The sequence below is a fragment of the Lipophrys pholis genome (genome assembly GCF_963383615.2).
Source record: "Lipophrys pholis genome assembly, chromosome: 5".
Lineage (NCBI taxonomy): Eukaryota > Metazoa > Chordata > Actinopteri > Blenniiformes > Blenniidae > Lipophrys > Lipophrys pholis.
Window position 1 is genome coordinate 23,239,532 of NC_137628.1, and position 22,670 is coordinate 23,262,201.

A 22,670-nucleotide genomic window follows, 5' to 3' on the forward strand; every position below is an offset into this window, starting at 1 on the left:
CTTTTAGGAGCTTGAACCCAGTGGCTCAAACTTTGTTTAGCCTAGGTCAGCAGGATTGAAAACCCTGTTCCCCAAAGGAAAGAGGAAAAACAAGTCAAAGAGGTGCGTGAGCATGTTTTAGCGAGAGAGAGAGAGAGAGAGAGAGAGAGAGAGACAGAGAGAGAGAGAGAGAGACAGAGAGACAGAGAGAGAGACAGAGAGACAGAGAGAGAGAGAGAGACAGAGAGACAGAGAGAGAGAGAGAGAGAGAGATGCAAACAGAGGTGAACGGGAGCCAACCAGCGATAGAGCACAGAAAGGGGAGAGAGAAGAGAGACTTGCAGGGTAGAGTTAGAGCAGAGGTCTTAGGCGGGAGATCAAAGGCAGTCATTAGCTGGTGAATAAGGGGAGTTCATTACAGAGCAAGAGCCGGGGGAAGGAGAGATGAGGGATGGAGGAGGAGGAGAAGGGGAGAGAGGAGGGGGGGGGAGGGTTGACTATGGTGAGAGAGCGCGAGTGAGACAGATGTCTGCAGTGGTACTTAAAACAGGGGTAATCACGTCAACAGTGGCCTGGCCGCAGACCCCTCATCCCCGGCTGACTCAGAGAGACCTACGTCCTGACTACGTCCCGACAACTAAAATAGACCAAACCGAGCCCGAAAACCCCCGGATGACCCCCCCCCCCCCCCCCCCCCCCCCAACTCAACCCCCACCTAGCAGTGCTTACATGCTTCAGCTGCACCGGACACATGGTAACGCTTAGCCACGCTAAATCTACTATTCACAATCTGAGCCCAGAGCGGAGCTGGAGTCAAAATATCACCTCCACAGGATATATGGCTAATCAGAGAGACGTCGGCTCACTGTTGGCTGAGACACGTCTTACACCAAACAGCTCCCACCAGTTTCGAATCAAACAGATTCATTAAAAGGGCAATCAGATGTTTTTCTTTACGACAGAAGGTCACCTGACCAGCAGCATTGTCGGAGACACCCGGAATTACTGTGAGCCTGCGTACCATTTGGATGTGAGAAAACAACTCCTCTTTACTAGCGCTTACTTTGTTGTCTAATGATGTGTGTGCCAAGGTGACATTCCTGCAGTGCTAAGTGGTGACTGGTGCCCTCCCTCACACACACACACACACACACACACACACACACACACACACACACACACACACACTGGACACAAGAGAGTCTGGAATGTCTGCGTTTCCACGAACCGCTCACAGACTGGCACCAGCTTCAACTTAAGACCCCACCCCACCCCACCGCACCCCTCATTCAATCTCCCTCTCTGCACCTTCTGGGAATGTCATAACCAGGAATACAAAGGGCAGTATGTGTGGTGTATGTGCAATATGTGGGTGTACTGTATGCATCTTAGTGTGGTGTGTGTGTGTTGTGTGGGTGACCAGCCGCAAGAAGCATCATTCTCATCAGGGCTGAGAATCTCATTTCCTCGAGCCAGTTGAGTTGTGTGTTCTAGTTTGAAGAAGAGAAAAGCAGCACTTAAGCACAATCCACACAGTACCCAATCTCTACACTATGGAGACTGCAAAAAATACAACACTTAAATAATCACGGCGGGAAACACAGGTTTTATAGTAACCGCCCCAGGTAAGACAGATTCTTTGACCCAGTCAACAAAAGTCAAAGGTGACGGGATAACGTGAGAGCGTGGGAGTGTCCAACCTCACACTACAGAGAGGAGGGATTATTAATAAGGCTGCTAAACCTGAAAAGAGAGACTAACAAGGCACTGAAGTGGCTAGGGCATGCCTACACCAGGGGCGAAATGATTTTCGTCCATATTATTTTACGCCTCTCCACTCTCATTTGTTATCCTGTGGGAATGAGATAAGAACCTGAAAGATTATCATTTTAGCTGGAAGTACTCTCAAACTTGTGGCGAAGAGAAAGGACAGAAAAGCTTAAGGAAACAAAAGTTTGTCTCTTATACTGGTTCATACACAAGCTTCAATAATGCAAAAAAGGTGACAGACTCCTTCACAACTGAGAAAGTGAGAGGTTTCTACCATAATAGAGAAGCCCCTCTTGTGTGCTTTTTCCAGTTACAGCTGTCAGATCTCATTTCACTCAACTTCTTAATAAACTGCTTCTGGTAAAAAAATCCACCGGGGAAAAACCTGCAGGCCTCTGTGACCAACAAATAATTTATGGCTGTTTGGGTGCACTTTTACACACACTGCCTGACCTAACTAACCATAATTTACTTTCAGAAGAAAGAAAGAGCAATAACAGCCTCTAACAGCTTCATATCTCTCAGGGTATACGTTAAATGTGATTGTGAGGCTGGCATCAAGGCTAAGCAAAACCCTTCCCGCACTTTGAGCGTTTCTATTTCAGGTTACGAGGATTACATGCCAGCTTTCGTCATGGAGCCACCCGTTTACCACCAGGTGGAGACTTGTTGGCTGGCGGTACCCACTCTGCAGCTGCTGGAAAGTTTACCTACAAGAATCAAGACATTTCTTCAGGAGTTTCCTGGACACTGTGGTCAGAAACACTCAAATGACCGCAACCGTGAGGGTCACGCCACGTTGCAGCAATCTGATCCCCCGTCATCCCCATGCTGACTCTAAAAGCCAGCAGCAGCAGCAGCAGCAGCGGCACTGTTGCAGTGAAGGGCGGCCATATTGGAGGTCCCCTTTATTGTATAGGACAAATAATAGGCTTAGAATCTCTCTATTCATATTTTTCAGGGAGCGCGAAAGAAGAGAGGCGGCGAGGATTGAAAAGAAAACGTTCCATTTGGAATTTCATATCCAGGCTTGGCCAGCCCTTTTAAAAAAAAATCCCTCAGATGTGGTTTTAAGAGAAATTCATTGTGCGGAACTGGAGCTGGCAGGGAGCCCTCTGTGGAGGAGACACTCCAGTGTGTTTCAGCATAGGGAGCCAGTGACTTGGCACAGGCTCTGAAAATGGGGGGAGGGGAAGGGAAATGGGACATTTTGTTTTTTGTTTTTCTTTTTGTTTGTTGGTTTGTTTTGGATTTTCTTTTCTCCGCCTGTCTTTCCTGACGTCGCGCCGATGTCTGCTCCTACTCTGTCCAGCGCCAGTCAGCCGTGGTTGCTAAGCATAATTGTGAGTGTTTATACGTGTGTCTATGAGTAATATGGAGTCAGTGTCCCAGCTATTTTGTCTTTTTAGCATCTCTCTCACTCTCCTCTCTCAGCACCGCTTTTGTACTCAACTCAATTATACCACTTCTGCAGAGTGGAGTGGGAAAAAGGGAAAGCAGGAATTTTATAATAATCACTTCCCACTTCTGTAATTTATATGCAATGAGGACTCTTCCTGCCTGCAGCTACAATCAAGTGTGTAGAAACCATGTGAGGTGTTTCACAAACAGCTGGGGAGATGGCAGCTAAAGTGGCGGCTATGGATTCCCATGCTGGTAAATCCATTCACTAAGAAGCCCCCCTCACCCTGAAACCCAAACCTCACCTACTCATAAGATTTTCTGCATTCTGGAGGAAAAGGATGTGCAGGGAAAAAAAAGTCCCAGGATATCAACGGAAGAGACAGAAAAGGAGGAGGCAATGCATTTTTCTGTGATTATAAGCAAGAAAAAGAAAGTCACTGGTAAATTTCACACACACACAAAAAGATGTCATTACAGCTTGTGTTATTATTCAAACAATTTACATCAAATCACAGTGAAGGAGCACACACCCTCCTTTGATTGATCAAGATTATCTTTGGCTACATTTTCCACAACGACAATGCATTCAGAGCAAAGGACGAGATCACGGAGCCAAAGTCTTTGCTAAGGTCGAATGTTGGAGTATGTGTATGGGTGTGCCCTGGGCTGAAATCTGACAGTGTACCCTCAGACCAGGTGTTCACTCTCAGGTGTGTTTGAGTGCAACTTGTCCAACCTTTTCCCAACAAATGTAAGCAAACATTCCCCTGTAGTAGCTTTGCAGCACAGTAAAGGACAGGCACTGCACTCCTCTCTTCTCCTCCCTCTTTACCAAAACCAGTAGAGACCAACCTGCGGAAGCTTAAATAAATAACCAATTACCATTCGCAGAGCAGGTTGAACCCCACCAGCTCCGAGTGGAGTGCTAAAAATGGAATGTTTTATTGGCAGGATGGCCCCGTGGCCAGGGGGCTTAATGTAACGAAACCCAATTAATGGAGAAGAAAGCTGGGCCGCCAGCGAGCGACGGAGCGCCACGCGCCCAGGGTAATGAGACGAACAAGCGGAGCCAACCACAGGGACAGTAGCGGAGGAGGCTATGAATAACAGGAAAAGCCTGCCCTGGAGAGAAATATACATCTCCATCGCCGTACCCCCCCCCCACACACACACAAACACACACCCCAATCTCTCCTTTCTCCTCCTTTCATTTCAATCGGAAATCCTTTGGTGGTACTAAGAGTCCAATAGTTCAAATAAAGGAGGTGACACTGAAGGCCAAAGCCACTGAACACAAAGGTATAAACGATGACACAAACTTGTGGAATCCGGTGAATTACTCACGCAGCAAAAATAGGAATGTGCTATAAACTCGATTTTATGCATATAGTAGCTACGCAGCAGCACAAATTCATCAAGAGAGCAACTTGTCATGCTGTCCTCTAAATACCCGTGTTGCACCCACACACACACGCAAGCCATAACAATTCATATTTACACACATGACTGACACATGCCACTGTATAAACATGGAGTACGCACGTACCCAACACAGCCGTGCGCCAATTCAAAAAGGCGCACAAGCAGGCTACACACACGATTTAAAATATGTTCATGGTGCAGGGATCAGGGACAGCAATAACCATGCATCTAATGAATTTAACACATACATGCTGCAAATGAACACAAAGGAGCTATTAACAGCCAAGTATCTTTCCCTCCACTGCTATCAAGCACAAGTGAATAGGACGAGCTGGATTACCCATCATCCTTCAGTTGGCATGAAGACCGTGTGCTTCGAGCAAGCCATTCATGCTAGCTCTGACTTTCTGAACGTGCAAAGGAGATAATTTGTGTGAAATGTGCCTGCCCCAGATGAAAAGACTTTATCCGCGTTTTAAAGTGTTCAACTCTTAATTTCTATACGTCGCGGTGCTATTAAAAACTGAGGAGAGGAAAAGGAACAGAACATTAGAACTGAATCTGTTGCTATTTTCCTCCTGCGTTAAGCAACACAGTAGGAACAGTGACGGTATGACAACAGGGAGTGTTTTTACAGAGCTGAGGGTTTAAAGAGGCTCATACAGGAGGTCAAAAGGCTTCACATTTAGAGATTTAACAAAAGAACACCTAAATAATCATTATTTACAATCTCTTATTGAAATTGGGCTGTGATTACATAATCATATAGTGAAAGTGAAGGAAGACACGTGCATGCAAAACTAAGTACTTCCACACTATACTGGTCATCAATACCTCCATATTCAGTAGCTCGAAGTGTCATATCCAATTTTCTCCCAACAAAGAAGTTCAAGACTTCATATGAGGCTTTTACAGGCATTATAGGACATTATAAGGCTTTTATTCTGGAATAACAGATTTTATTTTGATATTTTAATAGTAGCAGTTAGTGGCGTAACCTCAGACAGTCTCCCCCACGCTTTAATTTTTTTTTTCAAAACACTATGAGGTCATTTTTAGTGTTACACAAATTTTTTTGGTCTCAATTGACAACAACATGAAGTTTGACAGAAGAAAATTAGTCATAGAATAACCTGCAGTGATAACAAACGTATTCCAAAAATACAATGATTAGGTTCAACCCATGTTCTTCCACCTTTCTGTTTGCAGTGTGTGTGTGTGTGTGTGTGTGTGTGTGTGTGTGTGTGTGTGTGTGTGTGTGTGTGTGTGTGTGTGTGTGGTGGGGGTTGGGCTGCTGCTCTGGCAGAGCCCTGGGCGAGCCACAGGATGCTCACCTTGCGTCGGGGCACAGGGCTCATTATCACAGCAGGACCTGGTCACATCAAAGGACTAAGGAAAGGGCAAACATTCTGCTGAAGTGCCACTGTCAGCAGGCCTGCGAGCGCACACGCAAACATGTACACAAAAAAGGCAGACCGCACACACACCCGGGCACCCACTAGGCATCTACACCCCACAAAGATCAGGGCTGCTCTAGGTGACAGCTTTGGATGTACTGAGAAAATCATAACACCCAGACAAGCACAGATAGGTGGGATCCGTCACTGTGTGTAACACTTGAACATCTGACTCGTAAAGTCTCTGCCTCATTTACTTGATCAGCTGTGTGCTTCAAACCAGGAGGAATGTTAATCTCGAGGCCCTGTGTGTGAACTCCCCCTTTAAAGCTGACCACAAGCAGAAAATGTGTGGAGTATACACCATTTCTTCTTGAATCAATCGGCATCCCTCACCAGCAACTATTTATAGCAACCCCGCTGCTGCATTAACACACTGCATGATTTATCATTAGAAGCCAGCTCTGGTCTGCTGAGTAGCTGCATTCATGCCAGGCACCGCCGCGGTGCCAACATCCACATTCAACAACAACACTCCAAGGCCCTGTGAGATGTACACAAATAAAATCGCAGCACAAGCTAACTTTATGTGGCTAGTGCGCTGAAACCTTAGCTTCCATACAATACCCACAGACGGGTACAAAATACGGTGTGGAACGGTAGGAAAAGTGCTGATGAGTTGCCTTATGCGGGAGCTTCATACATCCGTCGAACAAGAGCGGATTTGCCTGCTACACCTAGATAGTGTTTCCCCCCCTCAGCTTTCGCCCAGGTATTCTGGGCATGAATGGCTGTCAGTTTGGATTTGGGAGCTCAGCGTTGAGGGGGGAAAATAGAGTCTGGTGGGGGTCTTTGTGCGTCTCTACTTGTGGAAACGAGCACGAGAGACAGTGCTCTTCTCACTAAGCCCCAGCAAGCTCCAATGCAAAATTTCACATTACATCAACAGGAAGGGGGGGTAAATATTAGTACTGCGAGGTCGCCAACGAGAGGTGGACGAAGGCCGGCACGGAGCCGGCTGTGGAGGCACTGCTGCATATGCGGTGGAGGTTTTCAATGGCACACACCAGGAAAATGTGGATGGGGAGGTGATTTGAATGAGAGCTGCTTCTCTGCCTGAGCTGAAGAGAGTATTGACCTAGTTTTTCTTCTGTATTTCACTCAGACAGATGCACCCACCCACATAAAATGTAAGAATAGAAAGGGGGGAAAAAATGATGGGTTAGTGAGCCTTTACCATTGATGACTTAATGAAGAAGAAAAAAAGAGAACAGATGGGAATGAGGGTAAGTTTCGTAAAGAGATTCCGTTCTAGTGAGGGTTCAGTTAAGTTATGTAATGATTGTAATTTAGGGTAAGTTATGTAATGCATTACTAACGGCAAGCCACAAGAAGCCATCTTGCCCCAGGTGTCAGGACACCTGTGTCCTGGCCTCCTTCTGAACTTTTGACAGTCGTCCCATTATCAGTGCTTTCCAACTGATACGCATTCGACCTCTGTAACTTCCTCAGTAAATTCTGTGGCCGGACATTCAGTATGTTACAAAATACACACGCGTTTTGATCGTACTGAGGCAAGGTTCAAGCCGCAGTCTGAGGATCATTCATGGCTGTGGATCACATTGCAAACCTTTCCTCCCCTTCACACTATTGAATGCACAACAATACCAGCAGCAGCCCACTGTTTGGGTGCGATTCCACGTTTTAAGGGATTAACTGGTAAAGACTACCAACAACCGCCTTTCATTGTGGAATTAGTCATTAATCAAACCACACATTTTAGGGTTTCTTTCGAGGCAGGCGCACACGCCCCTGCTAAGATCTGAATGGCAAGCACAAAGCTATTCAAATCTGATCCCCTCCGAACAAATGGCTTTTCTCCTTCCTCGCAGAGGCATGGAACACTTAAAGAACCTCTCCAAGGATCTGATCGGTCACAAGAAAACTCCACCCCCTCAATTAGCTTTGTGGCAGGCTTTTGTGGGCTTTAACACAAACAAAACAATGACCATGTACAACATGGTAGTGGACAACGTCTGCTTATCCCTCGGTAACTCTAAAGAAATGGTAATAGAGAATATCTGGAGCACAAAAGAGACTCCTTAGACTCGGGGCATATGGTTACAGCAACATTATAAGGCACCCTCACGCACCTGATGCAACAAATGCAATGATTAGCCACGTAATGGACACAGCAAGGTTTTTATTCAGGTCTTAGCTGGATTTATTCATGGCAGCTACTCAAATGTTTAATAGAATTAATTATCAGTAGAAAATACTTTAACCATCTATTCCACTAAACACTGAAACCAAAAGCTGAATGTTTTAGGGATTTAACAATGCAAATATTTAAATTTAAATAAAATAAAATCAGGTAGTTCCGACCCCTTGTTGACTGTTTGAAAACTGAACCGCTAACTTGAGAGTGGAAAATCTTCCACAGTTGACAAGCAGAAAATGCAGTCATTATTTTCCCTTAATGAAACCCACCAAACAATTTCAGTCTTTGCTAAATGTTTCAACAGTCAACATCTGGAAACTCATTTCTAACTTTTTATCCTCTTAAGAGGAGTTAATGTTAGGTTTACTTAAGTCTGGTCATGTTCACACATCCTTGCAGTCCCAGGCAGTAGAATTTGTGGCTATGATGGCTTTTGATGGGACACGGTGGTACAATCCTGAGCTATAATAAACCGTTGTTGCCCCTTTCAAACCAACGCAGGAGACACAAGACGAATCCTGTGAGGATTCGCGCCCCCCAGGTCCGATATTCCTTGTTAACTTATCAAATAAATCTCAAACACAACTTTTATATAGACCGTTGCTTCAGTTTAAAAGGGGCACTGTTGATGGCAGAGCTGGAAATGGAGAATTGATGTGCGAGTGTGGGTGTGTGTGTGGGGGGGGTGGGGGGGTTGCGGTAGTGGGCCCTCATATCTCCCTTCTACGTCTTTCATCTCAAAGATAGGGGTACAGTGGGGGTGGATTGATTTGATGTTTTGATGCATTGTTTGATGACGGGCAGCTCAAAGTGGAGGATGCCTCTGTGATGTCTCTCCATTGGAGGACATGAAAAGCGTCACCTGGCCTCTGAGCCAAGGGGGCTATGGCTGATAGTGGATTTAAGGGCTCCTGCTGCGCTGGACGGAGGCTCCATTCATGCCAAATAATCCATTCAGCATGACCTTTATATTTTTTAGAGTCAGCCCTACTTCTCTGTCAGCCTGCCTTGCTAAAAACAATCAACAACATTACAAGGTCCCGATCAACTGCATTCTGTGACGGTATATCTCATTTATTCAATGTGTGCATCCGATGAGGAAAATACGAGACTTCCATCACCAACTGAGCTGTCCAAATGATCAAACAAAATACAGAGCACAGGGCGAGCTCATCAGATGAACAAACACATTCTTGCTAGATATCTTTGTGGGTTTCATCATCCTGCATCAAGTGACTGCTGTGGGGGAAAAAAACAAAGCCTTGTTCTCATCCCTGTGACATCAGCGCTTACAGACATAGAGCAAGAAAAGAATCAAAGCATGGGCAATCATATATTTCTAATTAAGTTGTCCAAAATAATGTGAATCTGCAATTTTTCCATCTGCCCTCCGCCCAGCCTCCAAGTAATTGTCTCTGTAATTCCCCACAAAGTATATTAAGGAAATCAAAAAAAATAGACTTCACTAATCTCAAGGCAGTATTAGTCATACATGTCCAACTCCTACCAAGTTCTAGATTTGCCTAAACTAGGAGCAAACATAATTGGGATAAATCTCGACAGTAAGCCACATAAAAAAAGCAGAAGGGTGTAAATTGTTACACTGCTGTGTGTTACGACACTGAAACAGTTGCTCAGATCAGACGAACTGCAGCAGCAGGGAAAGAGCAGCATTCAGCTCTGCTGTTTTCCTCTGTGACTTGGGGCCACTGAGTTTTTCTCCAGCCATAGTAAATTGGGCGCCTGGGGCAGGAGCCTTGGCCGAGCTTGCATTTCAGAGCCGACTGTGGAGGGCATGAGGGATAGAGATATGGCACTGGAGGGGGGGTGGGGGCACAGGGCGTAGATGGTGGGGGGGTGGACTGGAAGCGCAGTGGAGGTGACATTAGGCACATGTTTTAACACAAAAGGGATCTGGCTCGTTAGCACGCTAACTAAAGAGCTCCATGGCAATCAGCGCTCTTCATTCTCTCTGCTCTCTCTATCCACGTCGTCATAAATATGGCTACATCTGCAAGTGTAATCACTCCATTGTGCTCTGATTTTCTGCTCTGCTGGGCAGCAGCATGGCAGCCTGCTTTTCAGCACCTCTCCCCTTCTCTCCCCGCCTCCGATCCCCCTCCTTTCCCTCAAGTGCCCTCGCCTGTTCCTGGCTACTCCTTTTGCCGGTGAGGCCGGTGTGTCTCACAGATTACAGAGCTCTGGTCGCTCAGGTAACAAGAGTCACTAATCTGGCTGGGGTTGAATTACACATAATTGCCTCGGCACTGTGATTGATTTCAGCCCTGGAAAGGAAAAGACGATGTACCCCCACCTCCCCCCCTTCAAACCTCCCCACTGCCTCCCTCCCTGCCTCTCTCCAGCGTTCACGAGCGGCAGCCAAGACTCTCCATCTAGTAGGAGGCAGGAGGCTTTGAAGAGATCAAAGCCAAGGCCGGGAGCAGTTGCGCGCCCTGGGAATACGGGAGAGAGGCTTTCTGCTCCTCAGCCCTATTTTCTAGCGTCATGTTGGATTGCAGCTGTATTGCATTTCGCCAGTTTTCTTAATGCTCTTGGTTTTGACTTTGACATCAGTGATCCCCCTTCGGTTTCTTCAAAAACAAGGGGGGAGGAGAAAAAAACGTGAGCGAAGAAGAAAAAAAAGGGGCGAAAGGGAAGAGAGGAAAGGAAAGAGAGGGGGGTAAAGAGATCTACAGACTGATTTTTATTTTCACAACTCCATAATTGGCCGGTTCAAAGGAGACGGGGAGAACGTAGCATTTGTTTTCAATTCTGCTGCCGATATGAAAGGAGCGAAAAACTTTTATGGGTTTCCCAAAAATTAAAGACAGGCTTCTTTTTTTTTTTTCGCAGTCAAAGAACGGGGTGTTTTTTTATGGCCAAGACCACACAAAATGAACTGATAGCAGAGCACTCCTCTTTGTCCTCCCACGGAAAACTCCACAGTGTAGTGCACAGTGTGTGTGTGTGTGTGTGTGTGTGTGTGTGGGTGTGTGTGTGTGTGTGTGTGTGTGCGTGTGCGTGTGCGTGTACGCAAGTTTGCATCTGACAGCCGTTTAGAGTACGTGTTGGAAACCGTCGAACGAACAGAGAGTGGTTTGATGTTCAGCGCAAAAACACAAACGCAGGCATGAAGAAAGAGCGCAAGCTATATCCATCTATTCATTTAATAGCTCAGCTAATAAAGCCTGGTGGCGAGAAGGCACCCTTTGTACTGTAACTATGCCGGCCCTATACCAACCTCCTACACTGGGGACCATTAATATTTCAGCGCTGTCAGATACACATTGCATGTGTGAGCCTCTTTAGCACTCACACCCACAGCAGAAAGAAATAATGAGCTTCTGAAAAATATGAAACAGCAAAAAGAAGGGAGGGAGGGCGAGAGCACGCCCGAGACTGACCAACTTCATAAAACAGAGCAGCTATTGATCATAGCTCCATTTCTTAGCTGGACAAAGTGAGGGCTGTTTGAGTTTCTCTGAAGTCTGGACACAGCCGGCAGGATTTGTAGCCATGTTTCACTCCTGTGATCCTATTGTTCCCCCCGCTGCAGTTTACTAGTTGGAACACTGTTCGCCTCTATATAGACCTAAAAGCTGTCAGAATGAAGTCAATACAGCTATTCATGTTTTAACTCATTTCGTGGCTGTATCAGGGAACAGTGAGGTACTGTGATCAGCTTTAAGGGACTACTGTCAAGCATCAATGATGGCTTAAAAACTCAACTTGTGCAGCAGGGTCATATAAATTGTGTTTTAGATGCCACCAATGACCCCAAATCTACTTCAATAGCTTGGCTTTGAAATGTATTTGTTTCAACCCTGTACCTATATGCAAATTCAGAGTTCCCACACGCCAAGAAATCTAATATTACCTTTGCCTACTATTCCATCCTCCACTATATGGTCATAAAATAAAACGACAGCAGCAGCATTTACAAGAAAACGCTTCAGAAATGAAGAAAGAAAAAAAAAGATTGAAAATGCCTGTGCTGCCATGTTATCTACATTCCTGAGCCATCCTTAACAGAACTACACGCCTAGGCCATTCAAAGAGTGCGAGGCATGAGGGACAACCTTGGTGAGGCCCTCGACTGACCCCTGGAGATCAGTGGCAGCCTGCTGGTGAAGAGTGAAGCCCCCTGAGCAGGTGTCGAGGGGCTTGAACCAGCAGCGATCACTCCGCAGAGGCCTGACTGGCTGGCCCCAGGCAACACAGGCAGACAAGCAGAGCTTCAACAAATTCAAAGGGAGAATTGAGAGTGAAGAAAGTGTCACCCTCTGGGAGTGCTTTGCTTTAAGCAGTAATGTGTGGCTAAAATAAACATCGGCAGGGCGTGCCAAGTGCGTGCCTGCATGTGACCCATGATGATCTCGAATGCCTTCAAACAAACAAATTGAAAAGCTAGCATTTTTCGAGGTTTGAATGCTTAATTGTTCTCATTTACACGTTGACTGATTCCATTTCATTTGTATCAGAGAGGATCTTCTTTTTTTTTTTTTTTTTTAACAAAAATCTAGTTAAATGAGATAGAATGTTGTGGGTCTCATCTCCTGCTACAATGGTTCTTTTTTCTTTTATTCAAGGCGATAACACTGCACGAATTAAAACAAAAAGTATATCAAGCAGGACTCGCATTAATTTAAAAATAAAAAAACACAAATAACACCCCCACTTATTAATTGCAGTATTGGTTGCCTTCTCTTTACTTTGTGTCTTAGGTAACAACCCATATCTCTGAGTCAGAGTAGACGACTTCTCTGCTGAGCTCCATTAAACAAGATGAAAACATCGATAAGATGATTACAACCACATGGGTCTCATCTGGAGCAAATGTGTTAAACAGCATCACTATGCAGAGACGGACTGAGAGAAAACCTTGGCGTTAATGGGACTGTTTATAAAACACCAGGACTGGGCAGCACTACAAAAGCCTGGGACACAACGTGTTTTCTTTTGGTGTGCGAGGCTCCCGACTCAGTCCTTCATATGTGTACGCGCACATATTTCACAATGACAGATCTGCACGGCGGATGACACCGATGTCAGCTTGGATCTCGTCTGCATAATGCGAGACCTGGGAAATTGTTCTTAAATAAGTAAACATAGCGATCATCTCTGAAGAGTTGTATGATGACCTCCATTCATGCCACAAACAATTTCATTTGATATATTTTTTACCGAAACGTACACATCCATGATGAGCTGACAGTGAGCTGATCATATGGAGTCCAGCTGCTTAAAGGCAAAATGCAACAACCAGCTGTGGTAAACTTCACACAGCATGGCCAGCCCGTAGTGAGACTTAAAGGAACTACTGAAGGTGCCATAAGCTGCCATCTAGAACATTATGTGTGGACATGGAAGGCCGCTGGTAAATGTAGTGTTCTCCTTAACAGGGATCTTCCACGGTAGTGCTGGGGGCATGAGCTCAGGACACACATGGCACTGAGGGACACCCGAGCGGTCCTACCAAATCCCGTTAGGTAAGCCCGGGTTAGTGATTCCACGCTGCGAGACACTGGCTAGCAGATCCGTCACGTTCCCACTACATCAAAGGAAAGTGCAACTCTCCAGCCCCCACCCGCCCCCTCTTTCTCGCCATGAGGATCTTCAAACTGAGGGTCCAAAGGGAAAAGGAGTGCACAGCAATGGAGAAGGAGCTCTCCCAACCCCCCCTATAGCAACCAAACTGAGCTTAAAAAAAGAGATCAGCGATTTTATTCAGTTTCGCTCTTCTTCCCCAAGACTCACACGACCTGCTCTAATTCAGCTTGAGATCACGAAAGCATCTTCACAGTTCAGGTTCAAAATGACAGTTATCACATCATCACCAACAATTCAAAACTTCGATCACGTAGCAGTGTTTTTTGTTTTTTTAAATCGTGTAAACCATGCATTTCTGGATATATTCTAAAGAGATGGCAGGATGTCGTGGTCTTTGGGGGTCAGGAGGGTGTGTTTAAACCCATAGAAGAGCATGTACAACAGGAGTTTTGTGGTTTTAACTAATGGGGACATGTTTATGTGACAACTGCAGCCCGCTCTGAGGATAGATTTTGGGTCATTTAAAAATATGTCCTGCCCATCACATGCATGGGGATCTTTTTATAGAAGCTGTCATTTCTAAATCCCGCCCTGGGTTTGTGAGACTAAACAGCAACCGATTCAGTGATAAAGCAAAACCCCCTCAAAGCAGTGAGCTTTTTCTTCTCCACACATCAAACCCGGAGTGACGACGTCAGAATTGCTTTGAAGATCATACTTTGCAAACATTTTGAAAGGTTTTATGCTAATTCTGACCAAAATGGCAAAAACCTGTTTTCAATTGTCAAATACAGTCACAAAAGGAGATGCCAAAGGGAACATTGTTCTCCGTCGTCTCTACAATTTTTCCAAGCTTTAAACACTGCATCGCCAAGTACGTAAGAGAGTAAAGATAAATCGTTACATCGAGACAAGACTCTTTCCATTACATGATGAATTTAAATAGAACCATCATGACGAAAAGTCAAGATAACGTACTATTGCCTACTGGAGCGACAGTGTGGATTTCTGCTTAAACTTAGAATCCTAAATACACTTAAATGCTTCAGTTGGGGTTAAACACAATGTGTTATTGAGAGGGGTATATGCAGGCTGATACTAAAAACATCTTTAGTATTTTGACAATAAAAGGCGATACATTTAATGTGGTTTTAGAACGATGGAGGGACTATCAACACAAAATCTCTGAAGAGGACACAAAGTGTGTCTCCATAATTCTATTGCATTATTGAAAAGGAAGGAAACCATATCACCCCCTGATATACACCGAGTAATCGATACATAAATAACTCTGGCTTTATTATATAAGAATGTTATACTCTAATACTATTAATACCACTTATGGGCAGATATTTGGAATCCTACAAAACATGTCTTTGGGTCTATAGGTACAGTAGCACAGCTTTTTTACAGCTAAATACATCGTTGTCCGTCAAGTGTTTTGATATGTGAAGAATATAATTAATTACACGAGCTGACTCGTTGGTATTTGCTTTTACCTTTAGTAATTTGAAATGGATCCTGAACAATGAATGCCCATCATAGACAAGCATTATAATACTCCTATAATACCAATCTAAAAATCAAATTGCCTTCAGCCACACTTCCAAGCCTGATCAATAGATTTTTTTTAAAGTGATGCATCCAGATCACATGAAGCATTCCAGAGTCATTAGACTTTTCACTTAGAAGGGCTCTAAACTCTTTTGGAGGGGTCAGTGTTTCCAATTCAAATGTATTTTCAACTGGCATCTTCACACCAGAATTTGAGCTCCTGTTGGGGAGGAAGCTTATCAAGCTCCAAGTCGTAAAAATCTGCTGACAATCAGCAACTCCCAACAGCTCCATCGCGACTGGACGGCATGTGCAGGAATGTCATGGTCAATGGAAATCAATCTAAACTACTGGGATTGGGGGCGGTGGTGTGGCTGGAGATGGAAGAGAATGAAAGGGAGAATGTGCCTTTGATGTCAGTGAAAACCGATCCCAGGCCTGCAGATACTGTGGCTGCGGTGGCCAGCAGCGCAGGCAGCGGGCTGACATCAGTGAGAAAGCCAGAGGACTCGAGTTCCGTGATCCTTCCAACGAGCCCTGGCTCTTTTTATTGGATAAGTGAGAGAAACGTATATAAAATGACTACCGTTATATTGAAGACAGGGGTGGAGGGGGAAATGGGGGGGGGGTGTAGCCATGGTAAATGAAATGAAAGCGAGGCTTTAGAAGTTTTGGCAGCAAGTCCGCCGCCTAACTGCCTGGGCTAATTCATCTGCACTGAGGGGTAATTTCCTCTCACACACTCAGCTGGTCTCCATATAGACCTCTATGACCAATATAGTATGTTTGAGTACGATGACTTAATTGATAAAATTGACCATAAAACAAGCCAATAAAAAGAGAATTTGGAAAGCATCACACCCCATATTTCATGCACTCTTCTATTTGTAAACCGAACGGGGTGAAGACATGAGGTAATCGCGATCGCGTTTTCCCCCACAATGTCACATACTTTCACCCCGTGCAACTCTGGCAGAGGGTGAGGCAATGCAATTTTAACATCATCCCATGATAGAGTTGCGTGTGAATGAAGATCCTTTATACACAGCATGTGGCATCTGCCCCCGATAATCACATCTGCCTCCAAAAAACCGATTCTTACAACAACACAGGACTCTGATTTCACAACTTCGCCCTGATGAAACTGACTCGTGCGCTGCTGCAAAAAGGCACAACAACCGAGGGCTTTGGGTTTCTTCCGCACCATGTGTGAGCACTTCCTGAGTCGAGGCACCAAACCACAGACGGCAGACTGAAGTTGGTCCTCTTCCCAAAGTGTGATCCAGAGACGTGGACAAAACAAGATTAGAGTGGACAGCTGCTGGTGCGCCCTGCATTTCATGTCTGCCTTAAGAGAAGAAATTTGCAAACGGGACAGACACAGGAAGCCGGCAGTGAGAGACCTGCAGCTGGCCTGAAATTAATACCGTAGCAGGGACTGTGTCTGCAACACACGCCATCTCTCTTCAGTACAATCAAGTCCTCTGCCTCAAGAGTCCTGAAGTTGCCTTTGGGCCTCTTCAGTCATGCTGGGCTAATTAGAGGCTTTACTTAATGCACGTCTACATGACCTAAGATTTTAACAAGATGAGAAATACTGTATACGAGACGTGTTATCGAAAGTATGACAGGAGTTTGGTTTCCAGGGGTAACATGCAGTTTTTAAAGCGATTGTTGTCAACAATACTGCCACAAGACAATCAACACAAGACTAACACTGGAAAACAATACGCTACGCACACATTTCTGAAGCATTTTTAACAAGAAAGCTGACAAACGCAATCCAACTTGAAATCCTAATAACTGGTCCTTGGAACATTTTTAGATGTTTAATTTATTGATATTATACTTTGTGATTTTTCCAACATAATTCATGAGTATTGGAAAAATCTGTTTCTCCTCACAAAGCATGATAGTGCAATCCATCTATGCTTTTATACGATCACTAAAGATCTTTTTTTTTTTTAACCTTTCATATCTTCATTTAAAATACCTCACGCATAAGGAAAGGTTTCAATGTAAAAACTTTAAAAAAAATTTTGCAATGATTCAACAATGATGACTGAATTATCGTTTGATTTCAGAAGCATCCAAAGAAATAACATAAACAGAACATTATCATTGCTGAGAACAATATCTCAAATTGCGTATTTTATTGGATCAACAAAGAGCATCCACAGCTATTCAATTTAAGTTGATAAAGGGAAAGAAGAAAGCTAATATTTACGTGTAAAACACTTTAAAATAGGAACGGATATTTTAACATGTTCGATGACGGGAGAAGATCTTATTTTGTCTTTCAACTTGTTAAGGTGTGATATTAATAAAGTATTCAGACCTTTTCACAGCACCTTGATAAATATCATAATATTGGGTTTTGTTCATTCCAACTCACAATGTACGTGAAAAAAAAAAGAAAAGAAAAAGATATTAAGTATTAAAACAGTTTCACTTCCAGATTCTGTGGATTAGTTAAGCAACAAGTTGCTTCGTCACTCCGGCCTCCTCAACCTGACCGCAGTGTCACACCACAATAAATGGCAACATGATTTATAAATGGCATCGCCATTTAACTTTGTTGTCCAGCATGGTGATATGAACAATAGCAGACATACTCTAATAAAATCTGAACAGGTGCGTTACGAAATTAAATCTCTACTGGTCTTTATCGCTCAGGTTTATTCTTTGCTGCTTTCAAGATTTATTTACGAGCGCATGTTGGATAAAAGCCGTGTTTTGTATCACTCAACTACCTTTTAATGCTTTAAAAGAAAAAAGAGAAAGAAAGCGGACACTTTACTAATCTAATTATTTTAATTTCACACTGAAAATATAATGCAGATCGAGACATTTTTGCATTTTAAATACATGGTAAATATATATATGACTCTTAAACTGCTTAAACTGTCGTGTTCCATATAGGTGCAGACACTTTTAATATTCCGTTTCAGGCAAAAGTTCATCGTCACACCAGCAGTACTGGATGTCATGAGATCATTGAAAATAAACCGAGTTGGAACTCACCGTTCTGGGCATGGGCGGCGAGAGGGAGCCATTGTTCATGTAGGAGTCGTTGTTCATGTTGGTCATCATAATGTACCCTGGGTAGCTGGGGTATGGATGGCCTTTACTGTACATGTCTTGATGTTTTCCTTTAAAAAGAAAAAAGAAAAAAAAAAAAGGATGGCAAGAGAAATATAGATTCATCACAGTGTGTTTGCAAATGAGAAAGAATCACAAAACTTTAATGAGCAAACATCAGAAATGTTCATTTGCAGTGGGGCTAAAATAATGAATTCCAAAATGTGTTTTTGGTCATCAAATGAAACGAATGACAACAACAAAGCTGAGCTCAAAGTTCACCCGCCCATTTTGATGCTGTAATGATATCGCTGTCTATCGCTTTAACCTATGCCCTATTTTGCCGCGACCTTTTGTTTGTGCCCTTTCTTTCCGACTTAGTGAGGAGGGTCGTATTATACGGGGGAACAATGGAGCCCCTCTGTGCCAATTAGCACCAATTAGAAGAACATACAGACTGTGTCAAAACAGGAGACGCCCCAACTGTTCCTCTACGCCTTTGACCTGAGAGAGAGGGAGGAGGGGGGGGGGGGGGGGGGGGGGGGTTATACAAGAGGCCTCAATACAGCGCCAGTCACCACTCCACTGAGCGCCGCGTAATAAGGCCGGGGGGCTGGGAGTGTTTCTTGTATACGAGCTGATGAAAACATGGATCTTGTTGTGAAGAAAGCCAGCGTTCGGTGTGAAGAGGTGCTACTCAGGAGTGAAAGGGGAACAAAGGGGAAAACACACTCCTCTTCAAAGCCCCAATGATGACCCTCTACCGCGGGGGTCACTTCACCACAGCAATGAGCCCCAAGCATCAGCAACACGTTGATCCCGACACCCAGACAGCCCATACATACGGGCACGTCTTTTATTGATTCGGTAAACATGAAAATTTGCATGCTTTTTAATTGGAGGCATGCGGAACTGTAGCATGCGCCTTAAAAAAAAAAAAAGAAAAAGAGGGAATAACTGCTTCCCTCCTTTTCGCGCAAGCTATTCTTTGTTTTCTGCTGGCACCCTCATCTGTGGAGCAGGTCACAGGCAGCTGTGTTTATGAAGGTGCAGCATGTCCCGACGAGACTTGGATCAGCAGAAAACAGTGGCTCCGATAAGAAAAAAAAAGGAGTAGCCATGTGATCGTGAGCAAAATGAGGTGGCACTTATCCACGCCGTCCCCTTTACACATGAACTTCTTGAGCGACAGCAAATGATTGAAATGAAATGTCTGGGATTTTATTACAGTTGAACTGAATGTTGGCGGTTCCTATAAAGCCCTCGTGTTTGCTCAAGGCTGTGTCACTTACCATCATCCGGATGGTCTCTGTGTTTTTCATGATATGAATCTTGCGGTATTTGGGACTGTCTAGCTGCCTGTGTAGGGAGGAAAAAAAAAAATAGACAGAAAGAAATGATGGTGAGTGAGTGAGTCAATTAAGAAGGCCTTGACAATGCACTTGCACACAAACACTCAGGCACGGTCAGACGCCCACAAACACTGCTGGGACGAATGTCGTCTCCTCGCTCGTCTCCAAAGCAAAACAACCTCACACACACACACACACACACACACACTCACACACACACATCAGTATCTATACAGCAGTGATGGAGCAGCCTGCATCAAAGCTTCAGAAGAACCACTTAATTAAGCTTCATGTCCTTAAGGAGCTTACAAATTAACTTGTTTTCGGGAACCATAGGTCCACTCTCATTTTCCTCTCTGTTTAAGCCTCCTTCTAAATTCAAATAAAGAGGGACTATTTGTGTTAGAAATTAAAAAGCTCTGTGCAAACCAAAATAAGATTGTCATGTACAATGAGAAAATAAAAACTGCAGACATTTTTTTTTTTTCTTTTTGCATTAAAAAAAAAAAATCATCTGCACTTTGTACGTTCATTTCCTTTCTCTTTTGCAATCAGAATTGAGAAGAAGACCTCTTTTTGGGAGTTCAGACCCCTCAGGATGGCTTCAAGCTGAGCGAGAGAACTTCACTGGATTCCTAATTAACATTCAGCCTCAGTCTCGTGCATCTCCAGGACGACATTCGGTGGGGAACGTGTATAGTTTGATTCAGGATGTACCCCCCCCCCCCCCCCCCAACCAAAAAAGATAATTTCACCAGTGCTTCAGTTAATAACAAAAACAGCCCACTAACTTCGAGATGGGGGAAGAAGCTGCAGTCTGCATCCTGGGGTCAGTGCATGGGTAGAGGGATGCAGAAACAACAACAGAAAAAATTACAAAACCAAACAAATTTGATCTCATCTCTCACAGTGAGTGGTTATAAAACACTATCATGCGATCACAGAATATCAAGGACGACAGTAATTATTTAACAGACATTAACAAAGAATTGCAAATAATTCTTCTACCAGATGACTTAAACACATTTACACCGACAATGAAATCCACACATCTTTCTATGCATTTAGAATTTTGTGGGCCATTTTTTTTTTCCCCCTCTTGAAGCCATTTCTGTCCAATCAGTGGCAAAATAATCAAGATAAATATTTTTCTCATCCCCAAAATATCCAGGGGAATTTTAAAAGGACATTATTAAAAAGTCACAGTCAAAATACCACACAGAATTAGTACAGTTATATATATATATAAAAAAAATATATATCACATTGTGGTAGAGAAAAAAAACCTGTATATTATCCTTACACTGGAGGGTTTGGGAATTAAATTGTCATTAGCCAAATAATTTAAAGCTATGTGTGCTCCATGAATTTCGGTGCTGATTTTGCAGCTGCTGAGGTTATAGAGTACCAAAGCAAACACAGCCTGCATGTCACAGGCTCCTCACAAGGCCCCAGTTACATCATTTTAAAAAAAGGAGTTTCTATTAGATTACACAAATGTCCACACATTTACAGAAACGATAGCTGTCATATGAGGCCAAGGGAACATTTAGGCCTGTGGTGTCTCTGCTGTGATTACGTGCTTGGTTGTGGTTTATTCAGAGGCACAGCAAAAGAAAAAGACCAAATTTATAGTTATTATATTTAAAATCAAAATAAATCACCGAATAAAGTCAAAAACAAATGTATAGGAGTCAGCCTAAATCAGTTAAAGTGAATAACATTTATAAATGGGTTTTTTTTTTGTTGCATTAGATAACTGCGCAGAAAAGTAAAAGGCTCTTTAATGAAAAGAAAAGAAAACAGAAGGCACATCCTCGGCCTTTGGATATTGTCTTCATCACTGACAATGAGGGAAGTCAAAAAGCAAGGATGCAAAACACGACATACTAAGGAGGTTTAGTTGAGATTAAATTGAAGGGGGAAGCCCTTCAGTTTTTGGGCTGCTGCAGGCTGACGGTCCCCCCCGTTGCGAAGCAGCCCAGGGTTGATGATGGACCCACCTTCCTCTTCATCACCCAGTGAACACACCGCGTTACTCACATCGTGGCTGTTGCTGTTGGGACTGCTCTCCGACTCGTTGACCAGAGACGACTTGATGTCTGCCAGGTCTCCTTCCTCCTCCGAGTGGCTCAGCTCGGCGAAGATCTGCTCCTTCTGCGGGTCTCCTTCGTCTTTGAACGGGATCATTTCGTCGGTGGCGCACAGCTCCGGGTCTCCGCCGCCGCCGCCGCCTGATAACTGTGGCATGTTTTTAATGAAATGTTTGTTCGTTTAATAACTAAAGACAACCGCACGCGCCACCACTGTCCAAAAAAACAAAAAAAAAAACAACCCAACAACAACAATCTCCCACTAAAGTCCCACTGAAGCGGAGTGTGGGAGAGCGTCCAACTCTCTGCGGCGGAGCGTGAACCGGAGGAGGCGAGGCGGCGTGCGAACACGCTGCCGGTGTGTTTTCACTGAAGCAACAGGAGGAGTGAGTCTGATCACCAACACGCCGACATTAAAAAACACACGGCTGTCAAACTACACGCGAAGGATCGGAAATAGTCCGGCTCACGCCTCAATGTCATGAGAAGAGGAGAGAGAGAGAGAGAGAAAAAAAAAAAAAAAAAAAAGGATTCAAACCACGAGTTAAAATCTCATCACTAGTTTTTTCAGTCAGTACGCACACAACAAGCCATTAAAAAAAAAAAAAAAGACTTTTTAAAAAGTGCATTTAAAAAAAAAAAAAAAGAAGAAAATATGTCCTCGGTGGTCCAGTGAAGAAAGAGGATGCGGACGTCCTTCAGAGAGGAGGAATACAAAATGATAAACAAAACGGTGTGCTCAAAGGTGAAAACTAATGGGTGCGTAAAAATGGAGCGGTTTGAACGCTCAGACGAGACCAGAAAGAGCAGCTTTTGGAAGCTGACGCTTAAAAATACATCCTCAAAG

The 22,670-nt window shown here is 44.0% G+C and overlaps 1 protein-coding gene across 4 annotated transcripts in view; it reads right to left on the minus strand.

Moving 5' to 3' along the window:
- The window catches only part of lef1 (lymphoid enhancer-binding factor 1), a 45,130-nt gene extending 23,142 nt beyond the window's left edge, over positions 1 to 21,988 (minus strand). For all 4 annotated transcript variants that reach the window (XM_080463659.1, XM_080463658.1, XM_080463657.1 and 1 more), the window contains exons 1-4: positions 21,774 to 21,988; positions 20,522 to 20,554; positions 19,671 to 19,737; positions 18,322 to 18,449 (exon numbers count right to left, since the gene is read on the minus strand). In XM_080463659.1, coding sequence (XP_080319785.1) covers positions 18,322 to 18,449; positions 19,671 to 19,737; positions 20,522 to 20,554; positions 21,774 to 21,980 — 435 coding nt within the window. In that variant the 5' untranslated portion in view covers positions 21,981 to 21,988. The remainder of the gene's footprint in view (positions 1 to 18,321; positions 18,450 to 19,670; positions 19,738 to 20,521; positions 20,555 to 21,773) is intronic.
- Between the last annotated feature and the right edge of the window lie 682 nt (positions 21,989 to 22,670).